The 17,386-nt window shown below is 37.1% G+C and overlaps 1 protein-coding gene across 1 annotated transcript in view; it reads left to right on the plus strand.

Annotated features, from left to right (window-relative positions):
• Positions 1 to 17,169, plus strand: part of MTMR8 (myotubularin related protein 8) — a 113,189-nt gene extending 96,020 nt beyond the window's left edge. The window contains exons 13-14 of the mRNA XM_025373436.1: positions 14,159 to 14,285; positions 16,191 to 17,169. Coding sequence (XP_025229221.1) covers positions 14,159 to 14,285; positions 16,191 to 16,715 — 652 coding nt within the window. The 3' untranslated portion in view covers positions 16,716 to 17,169. The remainder of the gene's footprint in view (positions 1 to 14,158; positions 14,286 to 16,190) is intronic.
• The last annotated feature ends 217 nt before the right edge of the window (positions 17,170 to 17,386 follow it).

The following is a 17,386-nucleotide window of genomic DNA, read 5'->3' on the forward strand; positions in this document are numbered from 1 at the left end:
TCCAGGGTTAATCTTATCTTTGGTTAGCAGATGTTGGGTGCAGTTTTGTGGGGTATGCAAGACAGGAAGGCTCTAAAGGGTTAAAAAATGCTTACTTTGGCTATTTAAAACAATTGGATGTGTAAAAATTTGATTTTGGTACTGGTAGGCTTTTGAGCGAATGGGTTCCCAGCATGCTCAGAAAAAATAAACAACATAAGGTCCATATGCAGAGGCTACCTTTGGCTCATTTATGTAATAGAAATATGAAATAGTATGGAGCCACTTTGAAAAACAGTTTGTCAGTTTTCTAAAAAACTGAACATGCAAATGCCATATGCCCCAACAATTGCACAAATTGTACTCTTGGCCATATATGCCGGAAAAAAAAATCAAACTTTCTGTTTATATGAAAACCTCTACATGAATATTTATAGCATTTTTATTCATATACTCAAAAACTGAAGACAGCCCAGATGTCCTTCAACAGGTAAATGGTTAAACAAACTGTGGTCCATCTGTACCATGGAATACTGCTCAGCAATAAAGAACAAACTAAATATATGCAGCACCTTGCAGAGAATATGTTAAATGAAAAATGCCAATTTCAAAATGCTATCTACTGTATAGTTTCATTTACATAAATTTCTTTACAAAATTAAAGAAATAGAGAACAAATTAATGGTTACGAAGGGCTAAGGACAGAGTCCACCCTCTGAGGGGGTGGTGGATATGAGAGGGAGGTGGGTGTGGCTACTAAAGGAGAACAGGAGTTTGTCTAGTGGAATTGTTGGTATCTTGACTATCAGTTTCAGTATCCTGGTTGGGATATTGTACTGCAGTTACCCATTGGGGAAACTGGGTAAAGAGTCCATGGGAACGCTATTATTTCTTTTTAAATTTACTTTTAAGTGTAGTAAAATACACTTAAAATTTACCTTTTTGACCATTGTTAGGTGTTAGTTCACTTTTTTAGGTTTTAGGTTAGTTCCATTTTTAGGTTTTAGTTCAGTAGTGTTAGGTCAATCTTTAGAACTTTTTCATCTGAAACCCTACCCATTGAACAAATCATTTCAACTGAAACCCGATCCATTAAACAAATCATGCCACCTAGTCCCTGGCAACCACCAATCTACTTTCTATCTCTGAACTTGACTAATCCAGGTACCTCATATAAGAGGAATCATACCATGTTTTTCCTTTTGTATCTGGCTTATTTTACTTAGCATAATGTCCCCAAAAGTCATCCATATTGTAGCATGTGTCACAATTTCCTTCCTCTTTAAGGCTGAATAATATTTAATTGGTTGTATATACCGTATTTTTTTTTTTTAATCATCTGGCAGTGGACATTGGGTTGCTTCCTCCTTTTGGCTTTTGTGAATAATACTGAATGGAACATGTTTGTAAAAGTATCTTGAGTCCTTGCTTCCAATTTTTTTTTTTTTTTTTTGCAATGGAGTCTCGCTCTGTCACCCAGGCTGGAATGCAGTGGCACAGTTATAGCACACTGTAACTTGTAATTCCTGGGCTCAAGTGATCTTCCCACCTCAGCCTCCCGAGTAGCTAGGACTACATACATGTGCCACCACGCCCAGCTAATTATTTTATTTTTGTAGAGACAGGGTCTTGCTATGTTGTTCAGGCTCCTACTCTTTTGATATGTATCCAGAAGTGGAATCGCTGGATTATACGTTAAATCTGTTTTTACATTGTTGAGGAAGCACCATAGTGTTTTAAATAGTGGCTGCATCATTTTATATTACCATCATCAGTGGACAAGGTTTCCAATTTTTCCACATCTTCACCAACACTTGTTATTCTTTGTGCTTTGTTCCTTTTATTTGGATAGTAGCCATTCTAATGGGTGTGAGTTGATATATCATTGTGGTTTTGATTTTCGTTTCTCTATTAGTGTTGTTGAACATCTTTTTATGTGTGTCTTGTCCATTTTAATTTCTTTGGAGAAATGACTATTAAAGTCCTTTGCACACTTTATAATTTTGTTGTTGTAGGAGTTTTTAATATATTCTGGATAATAACTCCTTACTAGATACATGATTTTCAAATATTTTCTCCCATTCTGCAGGTTTCCTTTTCACTCTTCTGATAGTGTATTTTGATACACGAAAGTTTAATTTTGATGTAGCCCAATTTATCCATTTTTATTTTGTTACCTATGCTTTTGGTCTTATATCTGTGATATAAGATTGCTGAATTCAGTGTCATGACGTTTTATCCTGTGTTCAATGTAAATAATTTTACAATGTTCACTCTTTAGGTCTTTTATACACTTTGAGTTAATTTTTGTTTATGGTGTAAAGTAAGGGTTCAACTTTATTCTTTTTTATTTTGTCTCTGTTTTTCTAATTTTATTTTATTTTAGGTTCCAGGATGCATGTACATAATGTGCAGGTTTGTTATATAGGTAAACGTGTGTCATGGTGGTTTGCTGCACCTATCAACCTGTCATCTAGGTATTAAGCCCCACATGCTTTAGCTATTAGTTCTGATGCTCTCCCTACCCCTGCCCTTGCTGACAGGCCTCGGTGTGTGTTTTTTCCCTCCCTGTGTCCATGTGTGCTCCTTGTTCAGCTCCCACTTATGAGTGAGAACATGCGGTATTTGGTTTTCTGTTCCTGTGTTAGTTTGCTGAGGATGATGGCTTCCAGCTTCATCCATGTTACTGCAAAGGACATGATTTCATTCCTTTTATGGCTGCATAGTATGCTATGGTGTGTATGTACCACATTTTCTTTATCCAGCCTATCATTGTTGGGCATTTGGGTTGGTTCCAAGTCTTAGCTATTGTGAATACTGCTGCAATAAACATACGTGTGTATATATCTTTATAATATAATTATTTATATTCCCTTGGGTATATACCCAGTGATGGCATTGCTGGTTCAAATGGTATTTCTGGCTCTAGATCCTTGAGGAATCTTCACCCTGTCTTCCACAATGGTTGAACTGATTTACATTCCCAACAACAGTATAAAAGTGTTCCTATTTCTCCCCAGCCTTGCCAGCATCTGTTGTTTCTTGACTTTTTAGTAATCACCATTCTGACTGGCGTGAGATGGTATCTCATTGTGGTTTTGATTTGTGTTTCTCTAATGATCAGTGATGTTGAGCTTTCTTTCATATGTTTGTTGGCCACATAAATATCATTTTTTTTTTAAGTGTCTGTTCGTGTCCTTTGCCCACTTTTTGATGGAGTTGTTTTTTTCCTTGTAAATTTGTTTAAATTCCTTGTAAATTCTGGATATTAGAACTTTGTCAGATGGGTAGATTGCAAAAATTTTCTCCCAATTTGTAGGTTGTCTGTTCACTCTGATGATAGTTTCTTTTGCCGTTCAGAGGCTCTTTGGTTTAATTAGATCCCATTTGTCAATTTTAGCTTTTGTTGCAACTGCTTTTGGCAATTTCATCATAAAGTCTTTGCCCATGCCTATTTTCTGAATGATATTGCCTAGACTTTCTTCTAGGGTTTTTATGGTCTTGTGTTTTACATTTAAGTCTTTAATCCATCTTGAGTTAATTTTTGTATAAGGTATAAGGAAGGGCTCCAGTTTCAGTTTTTTGCAAATGGCTAGCCAGTTTTCCCAGCACCTTTTATTAAATAGGGAATCCTTTCTCCATTACTTGCTTTTGTCAGGTTTGTCGAAGATCAGATGGTAGTAGATGTGTGGTGTTATTTACGAGATCTCTATTCTGTTTCATTGGTCTAAGTGTCTGTTTTGGTACCAGTACCATGCTGTTTTGGTTACTGTATAGCCTTGTAGTATAGTTTGAAGTCAACTAGTGTGATACCTCTAGCTTTGTTCTTTTTGCTTAGGATTGTCTTGGCTATATGGGCTGTTTTTTTTTATTTCATATGAATTTTTAAGTAGTTATTTCTAATTCTATGAAAAATGTCAATAGTAGTTTGATGGGAATAGCACTGAATCTCTAAATTACTTTGGGCAGTATGGCCATTTTCATGATACTGATTCTTCCTATCCATGAGGATGAAATGTTTTTCCATTTGTTCGTGTCCTCTTTCATTTCCTTGAGCAGTGGTTTCTAGTTCTCCTTGAAGAGGGCCTTCACATCCCTTGTTAGCTGTATTCCTAGGAATTGTATTATCTTTGTAGCAATTGTGAATGGAAGTTCATTCATGATTTGACTCTCAGCTTGTCTATTTTTTGGTGGTGGTATAGCAATGCTTGAGATTTTTGCACATTGATTTTGTATCCTGAGACTTTGCTGAAGTTGCTTATCAGCTTAAGGAGCTTTTAGACTGAGACGATGGTGTTTTCTGGATATAGGATCATGTCATCTACAAACAGAGACAATTTGACTTCCTCTCTTCCTATTTGAATACCCTTTATTTCGTTATCTTGCCTGATTTCCCTGGCCAGAACTTCCAATACTATGTTGAATAGGAGTAGTGAGAGGGGGCATCCTTGTCTTGTGCCTGTATTCAAAGGGAATGCTTCCAGCTTTTGCCCATTCAGTATGATATTGGCTGTGGGTTTGTCATAAATAACTCGTATTATTTTGAGATACGTTCCATCAATACCTAGTTTATTGAGAGTTTTTAACATGAAGGACGTTGAATTTTATTGAAGGCCTTTTCTGCATCTATTGAGATAATTATGTGGTTTTTGTCATTGATTCTGTTTATGTGATGAATTACGTTTATTGATTTGTGTATGTTGAACCAGCCTTGCCTCTGAGAGATAAAGCCGACTTGATTGTGGTGGATAATCTTTTTGATGTGCTACTGGATTCAGTTTGCCAGTATTTTATTGAGGATTTTTGCATCGATGTTCATCAGGGATATTGGCTTGAAGTTTTCTTTCTTTGTTGTGTCTCTGCCAGGTTTTGCTATCAGGATGATGCTGGCCTCATAAAGTGAGTTAAGGAGAAGTCACTGCTTTTCAATTGTTTGGAATAGTTTCAGAAGGAATGGTACCATTTCCTCTTTGTACCTCTAGTAGAATTTGGCTGTGAATTCATCTGGTCCTGGGCTTTTTTTAGTTGGTAGCCTATTTATTACTGCTGCAATTTCAGAACTTGTTATTTGTCTGTTCAATAATTCAACTTCTTCCTGGTTTAGTCTTGTGAGGGTGTATGTGTCCAGGAATTTATTCATTTCTATTTCATTCTTTTGCATGTGGATATAAAGTTTTCCCAGCACCCATTTCTTTGAAAGACTGTCCTTTCTGCATTGAATTATCTTGGCACTGTTATCAAAAATCATTTCATTGTATATACAATGGTTTATTTCTGGGTTCTCTGTTCTATTCCATTGGTCCATATGTGTGTCTTCATGCCAGTATCATATTGTATTGATTACTGTAGCTTAATAATATGTTTTGAAGTCAAGAAGTGTGTGACCTGCAACTTTGTCTTATTTTTCAAGATTGTTTTTGCTATTCAGAGTGCCTTGCAATTCCATATAAATTTTAGGATGTATTTTTTCCATTTCTATAAAAAACCACCATTGTGATTTTGATGGAAACTGCATTAAATCTGTAAATCCCTTTGGGTAGTATTGACATCTTAACAATATTAAGTCTTTCAATTCATGAACAGGGAATGTCTTTCTATTCATTTGTATCATCTTTAATTTCTTTCAACAATGTTTTGTAGTTTATTGTGTATAAGTCTCTTACCTGCATGCTTAGGTTTAGTGAAAGCAGGCTTTCTTGTCTTATTCCCAATCTTAAAGGTAAAGCTTTCAGTCTTTCAACATTGAGTATGATGTTTACTGAGTGTTTGTAATATATAGACTTTATTGTGTTGAGATAAATTCCTCCCATACCTAAATTACTGAATTTTAATTATGAAAGAGGATTGAATTTTGCCACATTTTTTCTGCATCTATTGAGGTAATCATGTAATTTTTATCTTTCATTCTGTTAATGTGGTGTCTCATATTAATTAATTTGCACATGTTGAATTATCCTTGCATTGCAGGGATAAATTGTGCTTGATGGTGGTATACGTTCCTTTTGATGTCCTGTTGAATTCAGTTTGCTAGTATTTTCATGAAGATTTTTGCATCTATATTCAATATCAGCAATATTAGCCTATAATTTTCTTTGGTATAAGGGTAACTCTGGCTAACATAAAATGAGTTTGGAAGCATGCCCTCCTTTTTGATTTCTTGAAATAATTTGAGAAGTGTTGGGGGGGAGGGGCGGTTGTGGGCACAGCTTCATCAGACTTAAATATTCCTGCCTGCCAGCTCTGAAGAGAGCAGTGGATCTCCCAGTATAGTGCTTGAGCTCTGCTAAGGGACAGACTGCTTCCTCAGGTGGGTCCATGACCCCCATGCCTCCTAACTGGGAGATACCTCCCAGCAGGAGTCAACAGACATCTCATACAGGAGAGCTCTGGCTGGCATCTGGCAGGTGCCCCTCTGGGACAAAGCTTCCAGAGGAAGGAACAGGCAGCAATCTTTGCTATTCTGCAGACTCCACTGGTGATAACCAGGCAAATAGGGTCTGGAGTAGACCTCCAGCAAACTCCAGCAGACCTGCAACAGAGGGGCCTGACTGTTAGAAGGAAAACTAACAAACAGAAAGAAATAGCATCAACATTGGCTGTTCACGGTGGCTCATGCCTGTAATCCCAGTACTTTGGAAGGCTGAGGCAGGTGGATCACAAGGTCAGGAGTTCAAGACCAGCCTGATGAACATGGTTTAACCTTGTCTCTACTAAAATACAAAAAATTAGCTAGACGTGGTGGCGCCCACCTGTAGTCCCAGCTACTCAGGAGACTGAAGCAGGGGAATCACTTGAACCCAGGAGGCAGAGGTTGCAGTGAGCTGAGATCTCACCATTGTACTCCAGCCTGGAGGACAGAGTGAGACTCCGTCAAAAAAAAAAAAAAAAAAAAAGGAACAGCAAAAGAAATATCATCAACATTAACAAAAAGGACATCCACAGAGAAACCCCATCTGAAGCTCACCAGCTTCAAAAACCAAAGGTAGATAAATTCACAAAGATGAGGAAAAACCAGCGCAAAAAGGCTGAAAATTCCATAAGCCAGAACACCTCTTCTCCTCCAAAGGATCACAACTCCTTGCCAGCAAGGGAATAAAATGGGAGGGAGAATGAGTTTGATGAATTGACAGAAGTAGGCTTCAGAAAGTGGGTAACAACAAACTCCTCTGAGCTAAAGGAGCATATTCTAACTCAATTTAAGGAAGCTAAGAACCTTGAAAAAAAGTTAAATGAATTACTAACTAGAATAACCAGTTTAAGGAAGAACATAAATGACTTGATGGAGCTGAAAAACACAGCACGAGAACTTCATGAAGCATACAGAAGTATCAGTAGCTGAACTGACCAAGCGGAAGAAAAGATATCAGAGATTGAAGATCAACTTAATGAAATAAAGCATGAAGACAAGATTAGAGAATAAACAATGAAAAGAAACGAACAAAGCCTCCAAGAAATATGGGACTATGTGAAAAGACCAAACCTACATTTGATTAGTGTACCTGAAAGTGATGAGGAGAATGGAACCAAGTTGGAAAACACTCTTCAGGATGTTATCCAGGAGAACTTACCCAACCTAGCAAGACAGGCCAACATTCAAATTCAGGAAATACAGAGAACACCACAAAGATACTCCTCGAGAAGAACAACACCAAGACACATAATCGTCAGATTCACCAAGGTTGAAATGAAGGAAAAAATGTTAAGGGAGAGAAAGGTCGGGTTACCCACAAAGGGAAGCCCATCAGGCTAACAGCGGATCTTGCTGCAGAAACCCTACAAGCCAGAAGAGAGTGGGGGCCAATATTCAACATTCTTAAAGAATTTTCAACCCAGAATCTCATATCCAGCCAAACTAAGCTTCATAAGTGAAGGAGAAATAAACTCCTTTACAGACAAGCAAATGCTGAGAGATTTTGTCACCACCAGGCCTCCCCTACAAGAGCTCCTGAAAGAAGCACTAAACATGGAAAGGAACAACCAGTACCAGCCACTGCAAAAACATGCCAAATGGTAAAGACCATCGACACTATGAAGAAATTACTGACAGGCAAAATAACCAGCTAGCATCATAATGACAGGATCAAATTCATACATAATAATATTAATCTTAAAGTAAACGGGCTAAATGCCCCCAATTAAAAGACACAGACTGGCAAATTGGATAAAGAGTCAAGAGCCATTGGTGTGCTGTATTCAGGAGACCCATCTCACATGCAAAGACACACATAGGCTCAAAATAAAGGAATGGAGGAATATATACCAAGCAAATGGAAAGCAAAAAATAAAAATTAAAATTAAAAAAAAAGCAGTCTTAAAACAACAAAGGTCAAAAAAGAAGACAAAGGAGGGCATTACATGATGGTAAAGGGATCAATGCAACAAGAAGAACTAACTATCCTAAATTTATATGCACCCAATACAGGAGCACCTAGATTCATAAAGCAAGTTCTTAGAGACCTACAAAAAGACTTAGACTCCCATACAATAATAGCAGGAGACTTTAATACCCCACTGTCAATATTAGACGGAGCAATGAGACTTGAACTCAGTTCTAGACGAAGCCAAAGTAATAGACTTCTACGAACTCTCCAACACAAATCAACAGAATATACATTCTTCTCAGCACCACGTTGCACTTATTCTAAAATTGACCACATAATTGGAAGTAAAACACTCCTCAGCAAATGCAAAAGAACGGAAATCATAACAAACAGTTTCTCAGACCACTGTGCAATCAATTTAGAGCTCAGGATTAAGAAACTCACTCAAAACTGCACAACTACATGGAAACTGAACAACCTGCTCCTGAATGACTACTGGGTAATTAATGAAATTAAAGCAGAAATAAATAAGTTCTTTGAAACCAATGAGAACGAAGACACAACATACCAGAATCTCTGGGACACAGCTAAACCTGCCTTTAGAGGGAAATTTGTAGCACTAAATGCCCACAGGAGAAAGCAGGAAAGATCTAAAATCACCACCCTAACATCACAATTAAAAGAACTAGAGAAGCAAGAGCAAACAAATTCTGGCAGAAGACAAGAAGTAACTAAGATCAGATCAGAACTGAAGGAGATAGACATGAAAAACCCTTCAAAAAAATTAATGAGTCCAGGAGCTGGTTTTTTCAAAAGATCAACAAAATAGATAGACCACTAGCCAGACTAATAAAGAAGAAAAGAGAGAAGAATCAAATAGACACAATTTAAAAAGCATTAATTCTTTAAATATTTGGGAGAATTCTTCAGTGAAGCCTCTAGCCCTGGGCTTTTCTTTGCTGGGAGGTTTTTGATTCCTGATTCAATTTCTTTAGTCAATATTAGTCTGTTCAGTTTTTCTTTGTGATTCAGTCTTGGTAGGTTGTATGTTTCTAGGGATTTATCCATTTATTCTAGGTTATCCAATTTATTGGTACATTGTTGTCTTTATGATCTTTTAAATTTTTGTTACATCAGTTGTAATGTCTCCTTTTTCATTTCTGATTTTATTTATTTATTAGTCTAGCTAAAGTTTTATCAATTTTGGAATTTTTTTTTCTGAAAAATAAACACGTCTTAGTTTCTTTGTTTGTTTGTTTGTTTGTTTGTTTTACAGAGACTCACTCTGCTGGCCTGGCTGCAGACAGGACAAGGCTCAAGCAGTCCTTCAAACTCAGCTCCCAAGTTGCTGGGACTACAAGCATGTGCTATTTTCTAAATTTTTTTGTAGAGGTAGGGTTTCTCTGTGTAGTCCAGGCTGGTCTTGAACTTCTGGCCTCAAACAATTCTCCTGCCTTGGCCTCCCAAGGTGCTGGGATTATAAGAGTGAGCCACTGCATCTGGCCTCACCTCTTAGCTTCTTTGATTTTATATTCACTAGTTCTTTTATTTCTTCTCTAGTCTTTATTATTCGTTCCTCCACTACTTTTGGACTAGTTTGTTCTTTTCCTAGTTCCTGAGATATAAAGTTAGGTTTTTCATTTTAGATCTTTCTTCTTTTTTAGTATCACTGTAAATTATCACTATAATTTATCACTATAAATTTCTCTTTTTATTAATATTTTTAATTGGCCAGTCATAATTGTATATATTTCAGGTGTGCAGTGTGATGTTTTGATATATTAATAAAATGAGGAATGATTAAATCAAGCTAATTAACATATCCATCACCTCATTTAGCCATCATTTTTTGTGGTGAGACAGTTGAAATTTACTCTCTTCAATTTTGAAATATACAATACATTATTGTCAACGATGGTCAGCATGCTGGGCAGAAGACCTCAAAAACTCATTCCTTTTATCTAACTGCATCTTTCTACCCTTTGGCCAGCATCTCCCCATTCTCTCCTATCTCAACCTCTGATAACCACAATTTTACTCTCTGTTTCTATGAGTTTGATTGTTCTAGCTTCCATGTATAAGTGAGAACAGAGTTTTTGTCTTTCTGTGTCTGGCTTATTTCACTTACATAGTGTCCTCCAGTTCCATCTATGTTGTCACAAATGACAGCATTTATTTCTTTTTTAAGGTAGAATAGTATTCCATTATATATATATATCACATTTTCTTTATTCAGTCATCTATTGATGGACTCTTAGGTTGAGTCCATATCTTGACTTTTGTGAATAATGCCAGAATGAACATGAGAGTGCAGATATTTCTTCAAAATACTGATTTCAGTTCCTCTACCCAGAAGTGGGATTGCTGGATCATATGGTACTTCCATTTTTAATTTTTTGTCGAACCTCCATACCGTTTTCTGTAATAGCTGTGCTTATAAATTTCCTTCTTAGTACTGCCTTTGCTGCATCCTACATATTTTGGTATGTTGTGGTTTTGTTTGTTTCAAGATAATTTCCAATTTCCCTTTTGATTTCTTCTTTGACCCACTGGTTGTTTAAGAGTGTGTTTTTTTAATTTCCATATATTTTTTAACTTTCCAGGTTTCCTTTATGCTATTGATTTCTAGTTTCATTCCATTGTGAACAGAAAAAAATACTTGGTATGATTTTAATCTTCTTAAATTTGATAAGCTCTATTTTATGACCTAACATGTGATCTACCTTGAAGAATGTTACATGTACTTTTGAAAAGAATGTGTATTGTACTGTTACTGGGTTGAATATTCTGTATATCTATTAGGTCCATTTGTTCCATAGAGTTGTTCAAGTCTGCTATTTGTTTTTTGATTTCTTTCTCTGATTGTTCTATCCATAATTGAAAGTAGAGTATCGAAGTAATCTATTACTGTATTTTTGTCTGTTTCTCCCATCAGTTCCATCAGTGTTTGCTTTACATATTTAGGTACTCTGATGTTGAATGCATATATATTTATAATTGTTACATTTTCCTGGTGTATTGATTCTTCCATAATTATATAAAATTCTTCATTGTCTCAGTGACATTTTTTGAGTTAAAGTTCATTTTGTCTGATATTACTATTGCCACACGTGCATTTTTTCTTTTTCTAAGTTACAATTTGCATGGAATATCTTTTTTTATCCCTTCACTTTCAGTCTATGTGTGCCCTTAAATCTAAAGTGAGTCTCTTATAGACAGCATATAATAGAATGTTTTTCTTATTCAGTCTTTCTGTGTATTTTTATTGAGGAGTTTAATCTATGAATATATTTCAAGTAATTATTGATAGGGGATGATTTACTGTTGCCATTTTGTTCATTGTTTTCTGTTTGCCTTGTAGGGATTTTGTTGTTGTTCCTCTTTTCATTTCTTGCTCTATTCCTTTATGTTTTGTTTGTTTTGTTTGTTTGTTTAGTTTATGCTTTGATTTGTTTCACTTTTTTTTTTTTTTTTTTTTTTTTAACTTCTGTAGGTATTTCCTTTGTAGCTACCATGGGGCTTACATAAAATATCTAACAGTCTAACACTCCTGTCTTAAGCAAGTAACAACTTAACTTCAATTATGCACACATTACACGTTTTCTTCTTCTCCCTTATGTTATTCATGTCAAAGTTTACATCTATTTATATTGTATACTCATTGGCATACTTTATAATTATGTTAATACGTTTTAAAAAGTTTATACTACAATTAAAAGTGACTTACCCACAATCATTACAGTAATATAGTATTCTTTATTAGTTTATATACTTACCTTCACCAACAACTTTTATACTTTTTTATGCTACTGTGTTGCTATTTAGCATTCTTTCATTTTTGTTTTCATTTTCATTTCCCTTTCAATCTAAAGAGAAGACTTCCCTTTAGATTTCCTGTGAGGCAGGTCTAGTGGTAATGAACTCCCTTAGCTTTTGTTTGTCTGGGAAAGTCGTGTTCTCTCTTTAGTTTTTGAAGAACAGTTTTGCTACATATATCATTATTGGTTCATAGTTTTAGTTTTCCTTCAGCTCTTTGAATATATTATCCCACTCTCTACTCTATTCTGACCTGAAAGTTTTTTTTGCTGAGATGTCTGCTGATGGTCCTAATGGATTTTCCTGCATATGACAAGTTGGTTTTATCTTACTGCTTTCAAAATTCTGTTTTTGACTTTTGACAATTTGATTATCATATGTCTCAGTGTGGATTTCTTTAGATTCATCGTATTTGGGTCATTTTGGCTTCCTAGATCTGGATATCCATTTCCTACCCCAGATTTAGAGAGTTTTCAGTCATTATTTCTTTAAATAAGATTTCTAGTCCTTCCTATCTTCTCTTGGGACTCCCATAATGCATATATTGGTCTGCTAATTAATGGTGTCCCATAGGTCCCTTAAGCTATTTTATTTATTTTTTTATTCTTTTTGCTTTGTGTCCCTCTGACTGGATAATGACAAATAATCTGTGTTTGAGTCTGCTTAGTCTTTTTTCTGCTTGCTCTAGTCTGTTGTTGAACTCCTCTATTGGATTCTTTACTTCAGTTATTGTATTCTTCAGCTTTAAGACATCTGCCTATTCTTTTACATTTTCTGTCTCTTTGTTGAAATTTTCACTTTGTTTATGGATTGTTCTCCTGAGCTTGTTGAGATTTTCCATGAGGGATACTTTGAGTTCTATGTCGGGTCATTCATATATTTTCATTAGAGTCAGTTTCTGGAGTTTTAGTTTCTTTCTTTGCTCAGATTGTGTTACCCTTTTTCTCCACATTAGAAAAATCCACTATCACTCCCAGTCATATGAATTGGCCTTGTATAGGAGAAGACATTCACCAGCCAACCAAGCCAGAGCTTCTGTGGGCCTTTCAACCCATTGTCCTTGTTTAAACTGCTGTCTTTGTTATTAGTGTCCCCCAGGCATCCAGAGTACGTCCAGTTTCATCAATGTTCCTAGACAGGTGGCACAAAAGCCATTCCCTTGGTAGATCCTGGAGAATTTAGAATGCTGGGTGCATGTTCCAACTTTTCCCCTTCCCAGGGAGAAGCTGGGAACTGGGATTTTCCCCCTACCCTGTGTTGAGCCAGGTACAGGAGCTGTGGTACATGCCTACATGCTAGTTGAAACTGCCACTTTCTTCTCTGTAGCCCTCCGGATACTATCACATGCCAGACCCTTTCAACTCTTTGAAATAGGTGAGAAAGAAGCCGGTCTTTCAGGTGGCACCTGGAGAAGTTGGGATGTTAGATGTGCAGTCCAGCTTCTTTCATTCTGAGGTAGAAGCTGGGAATGGGGGTTTCCTCCTGATCCTATGGCACTGTGCTGGGAGTAGGGATTATAATGAGTGGATGTTTCTGCTTTTTCTACAGATGTTTTATTTACAATCTGGTTGGTTTCATACTTATCCAGGCTGCAGAAGCCTCTCCATGAGTTGCTGGATTTCTCATAAAGGGAATTGATCCTTGTGTTGCAATTAAATTAGTGTATCCATTGGGGGAAGGAGAGTCCAGGGCTTCCTATTCTGCCATCTTGGTGATGTCACTCCTCTCCCTTATTATTTCATAAAACTACATGTGAGTCTATAATTATCTCAAAGTAAAAGCATAATTTGATTGTTTAAAAGAACCTCAAGTTTGCTAAAGTCTAAAGTGTCTCCTTCACCTGAGATTTTTCTGCTGGTATCTTTACTCTTTCCAATTATGAGCATGTCCATTCTTTTTAATGTCATCAAATTACAGTACTCATGAGATCTTCCCACCTACTAGGCTAATATTTTCTTGGCACAAGGAAAACATTGGTAATCAATCACTCCAGCTAAACTAACCCACTTCCCCCCCCCCCCCACCCTTTTTGTCTATTTGAGGTTCTGGTGTGGGATGTATAACCGCTTTGACAAAGGGCTGCAGGCCAAGCAGAGTATACTAGAGAACCTCCTGGAAATTAAGAAACAGAGAGCAATGCTGGAGACAGATGTGCATGAACTAGAAAAGGTGAGGAGAAAAGTCCCAAAGAGAGATCTTCTTGCCCATTCTGGGTAGGTCCAGCCTGCTTGGAGTTGAATTGATACTTGTGGAAAGCTCCCTGACTGGCTTTTTTATACTCTTTGGCTTTTCATGTGTCCCGTGTCTACAAAGCTTTCAGCATAACTCCTTTTCTTACTTCCCAAAATGTGGTAAATATGTCACTCAACTAGATAAACAAGTAAAGTTGTTCTTTTTATCTCTTTTTGGATCTGGATGGAATGAGTAGGAGGAACAAGAGGGAATGACTAGGGAAATCACATAGCATTTGTTATCCATCAAGAGAATAAATATAACATCTTGGGTATACTGATAAGAACAGTGCAATTGCTGTTTTCCAATTAAAAATCTTATAAAAGAAGGTTCTTATTTCCTTCCCATGTAGACTGCAAACTCAGCTTATTGAGTGACCATGTTGGACACTTGTTTTTTAATTACAGGTTACAGAACTCAAAAATTATTTCTTGTTGATTTCATAAACTGAGCTGCTTATGAAATGTAGGGATCCCTAAGGGTTTGTTTGAAGGACAGGGGAAAGGTACCTCTTAGAAAAGAATTATTGGAAATGGTGTGCTATTTAGGAACTGGATGTGAACCCACTTTAAGCCAGATAAGGCATAGCTTTTCTGCTTCCTGTAAGTAAACAAATGTCATTTTATTGTGAAAATAAATGTGTTGTGATTACATCAGATCCCAAACTTTTTAATGTCCTCTTGGGAGGCAACAGCCAGTTACTTGGTTCCATTTTAAAAAAAAGGTGGGAGGGCGAACTAAAGCATAACTTAAAATCGTAGGAAGCATGCATCCCCGAGAAGGCCCAGTCTTAAGTAGATTAGATGTAGTAGAGAAACTTCTTCTTAGGGCTCCTCTTTTAGCTACTAGCAGATTCTTCCACAAGGCCCTCAGGGAAGGTGCCCTATTCTTGACCCAGCCCTTTCACTTATCCCTGCCTGACTCCTGAGAGAGAATCAGATTCGTTTCACATAGACTCAGATCACTCTGGAAAGACTTCTTTTTGAAGTGTGTATGTGTTGTTATGTATGTGTGTTATTAACTTTCTTTTTTTAATACAGAGCAGAAAAACAAAAATGGCTGATAGTATCACCCAGATAACCCTGTTTACTTTTTTTAAAAGACAATACAAGTGTAAAGTTAGAAAATACAGAATATAATAAGGTACAAAATGAAAATTTAAAAGACTCCCCCCATCACCTTCAGAAAAATGTATGCATTTTTCTGAAGAGAAGGTCCATAATTTTCATCACGTTTTCAATGGGGACTTATGACCCCAAAGAATCACTGTTGTAAAGTATCAGTGAATCATTATATTATCTCTGAAAGTGAAAATATCTGTTAGAGGTAGCATGAGGTAGATGACAGGTCATAGACTTTGGCGTTAGGTAGATGCAGGGTCAGATACTAGTTGTTTACTTCGTACATGTGCAAATTTGGGTGACTTACTTAACTTCTCTGAGCCTCAGTTTCTTCATCTGTAAAATATAGCTAATACCTAAACTAATAGGTTTATTATAAGGATAAACGGAAATACTGTGCGTAAAGTGCCTAGCACATAGAAGTATTCAATAAATATTAGTGATCTATTCCCCCGCCCTCTCCCCATCCCATGAACAAAATTGCACTTATCATAAAAGAGGACTTTTATAGATATAAGACCTTTGAGATTCTTCAATGGTAGGGCTTCTAAAGTACTATGGCATGTGATGAGGGAAAGATGTTGTGGGGGAGGGGGCGAGCAAAAGGTCATTTGCTACCATTATAAGTGACAGCAATAGGATCTCTGCAGATCAAGGTGATGTTTGCCTAGTTTTTCTCCTGTTTCTAATTCTTCTTAACCCTTTCTTGCTCCTGAGGCAGAAACTAAAAGCCCGTGATGAGCCACCAGAAGAGATCTGTACCTGCACTCAATTAGGAAACTTATTATCCCAGCATCTGGGAAGTCCTTTGACCAATCCTCTTGGCTTTATGGGTATCGATGGAGACCTGAATACCTTGATGGAGAATGGCACCCTCTCCAGGGAAGGAGGCCTCCGAGCTCAGATGGATCAAGTAAAAACCCAGTGTGCAGACCTCCACCATAACCATTGTGAGATTGTGAGCAGCCTTAGGGCCATAAATATCTCTGGGGATGTGGGCATCTCTGGAGGGACAGGCATCTCTGAGGCCATGGGCATCTCTGGAGACATGAGCACCTTTGAGACTATGGGCTTCTCCGAAGACTTAGGAATCTGTGGGGCCATGGATATCTCTGAGGCCACTGACATATCTGGAAACACGGGTATTTCTGAGGCCAGGGGTTTCTCTGGGGACATGGGCCTCTTGGGGGACACAAGCATCTCCAAGGCCAGCACCAAGGAGGCAGACTACTCCAAGCATCAGTGAGTTAGTTACTCATCTTCCATGCTAGGTATACCTACAGCAGCTACAATGATTCTTGTCCCAGAGAGGGCTATGCTGCTTTTCCAATTGGTTTAAGTGAGTGAAGCCAAGGCATCCCTCTCCCCACTTAAGTCTGGAAGGGAATTACTTCACTGATTAAGTGACCAATATGTTCATATTAAGCAGTACAGAGTGTAGGCAAGAGAAAGAATATGTTATTGTTCTAAAATGGGATTTAACTATAGAAATGTTGCCTCTCAGGTGAGACACATATTAAGCTGGTTCTACTGTCTGTTTTCCTTAATGATCGACCGCCCCTATTTTCTATCCTAACTGCTGTAATGTGAGAGTGAAGTGGAAATATTGTCACAGTGGTCAATAATGACCCTTTTGAGGGTATGGAGAGATGGTATACAGCAGGTAACTGAATTGCAGAATATATTAAAAGAAAATCTTACTTTCAGGTATGCTTAGTCATGGAATATTAGCTAACATTATTGCCAATGGAGACATATAATGTTTTCCTGAAAAGGAAATCAAAATGATGCTTAATTGTTAGCATGAGTGCATGAGTGTTTGGTGGTTTGAAATATATAAGGAAAGTTTGCTTAAGTTACAACACATGCTTTCCCCAACCCACACCCCAGCTAGGTCTTGTTATAATACTTAGCCAA

This window comes from Theropithecus gelada, chromosome X, assembly GCF_003255815.1.
Source record: "Theropithecus gelada isolate Dixy chromosome X, Tgel_1.0, whole genome shotgun sequence".
Lineage (NCBI taxonomy): Eukaryota > Metazoa > Chordata > Mammalia > Primates > Cercopithecidae > Theropithecus > Theropithecus gelada.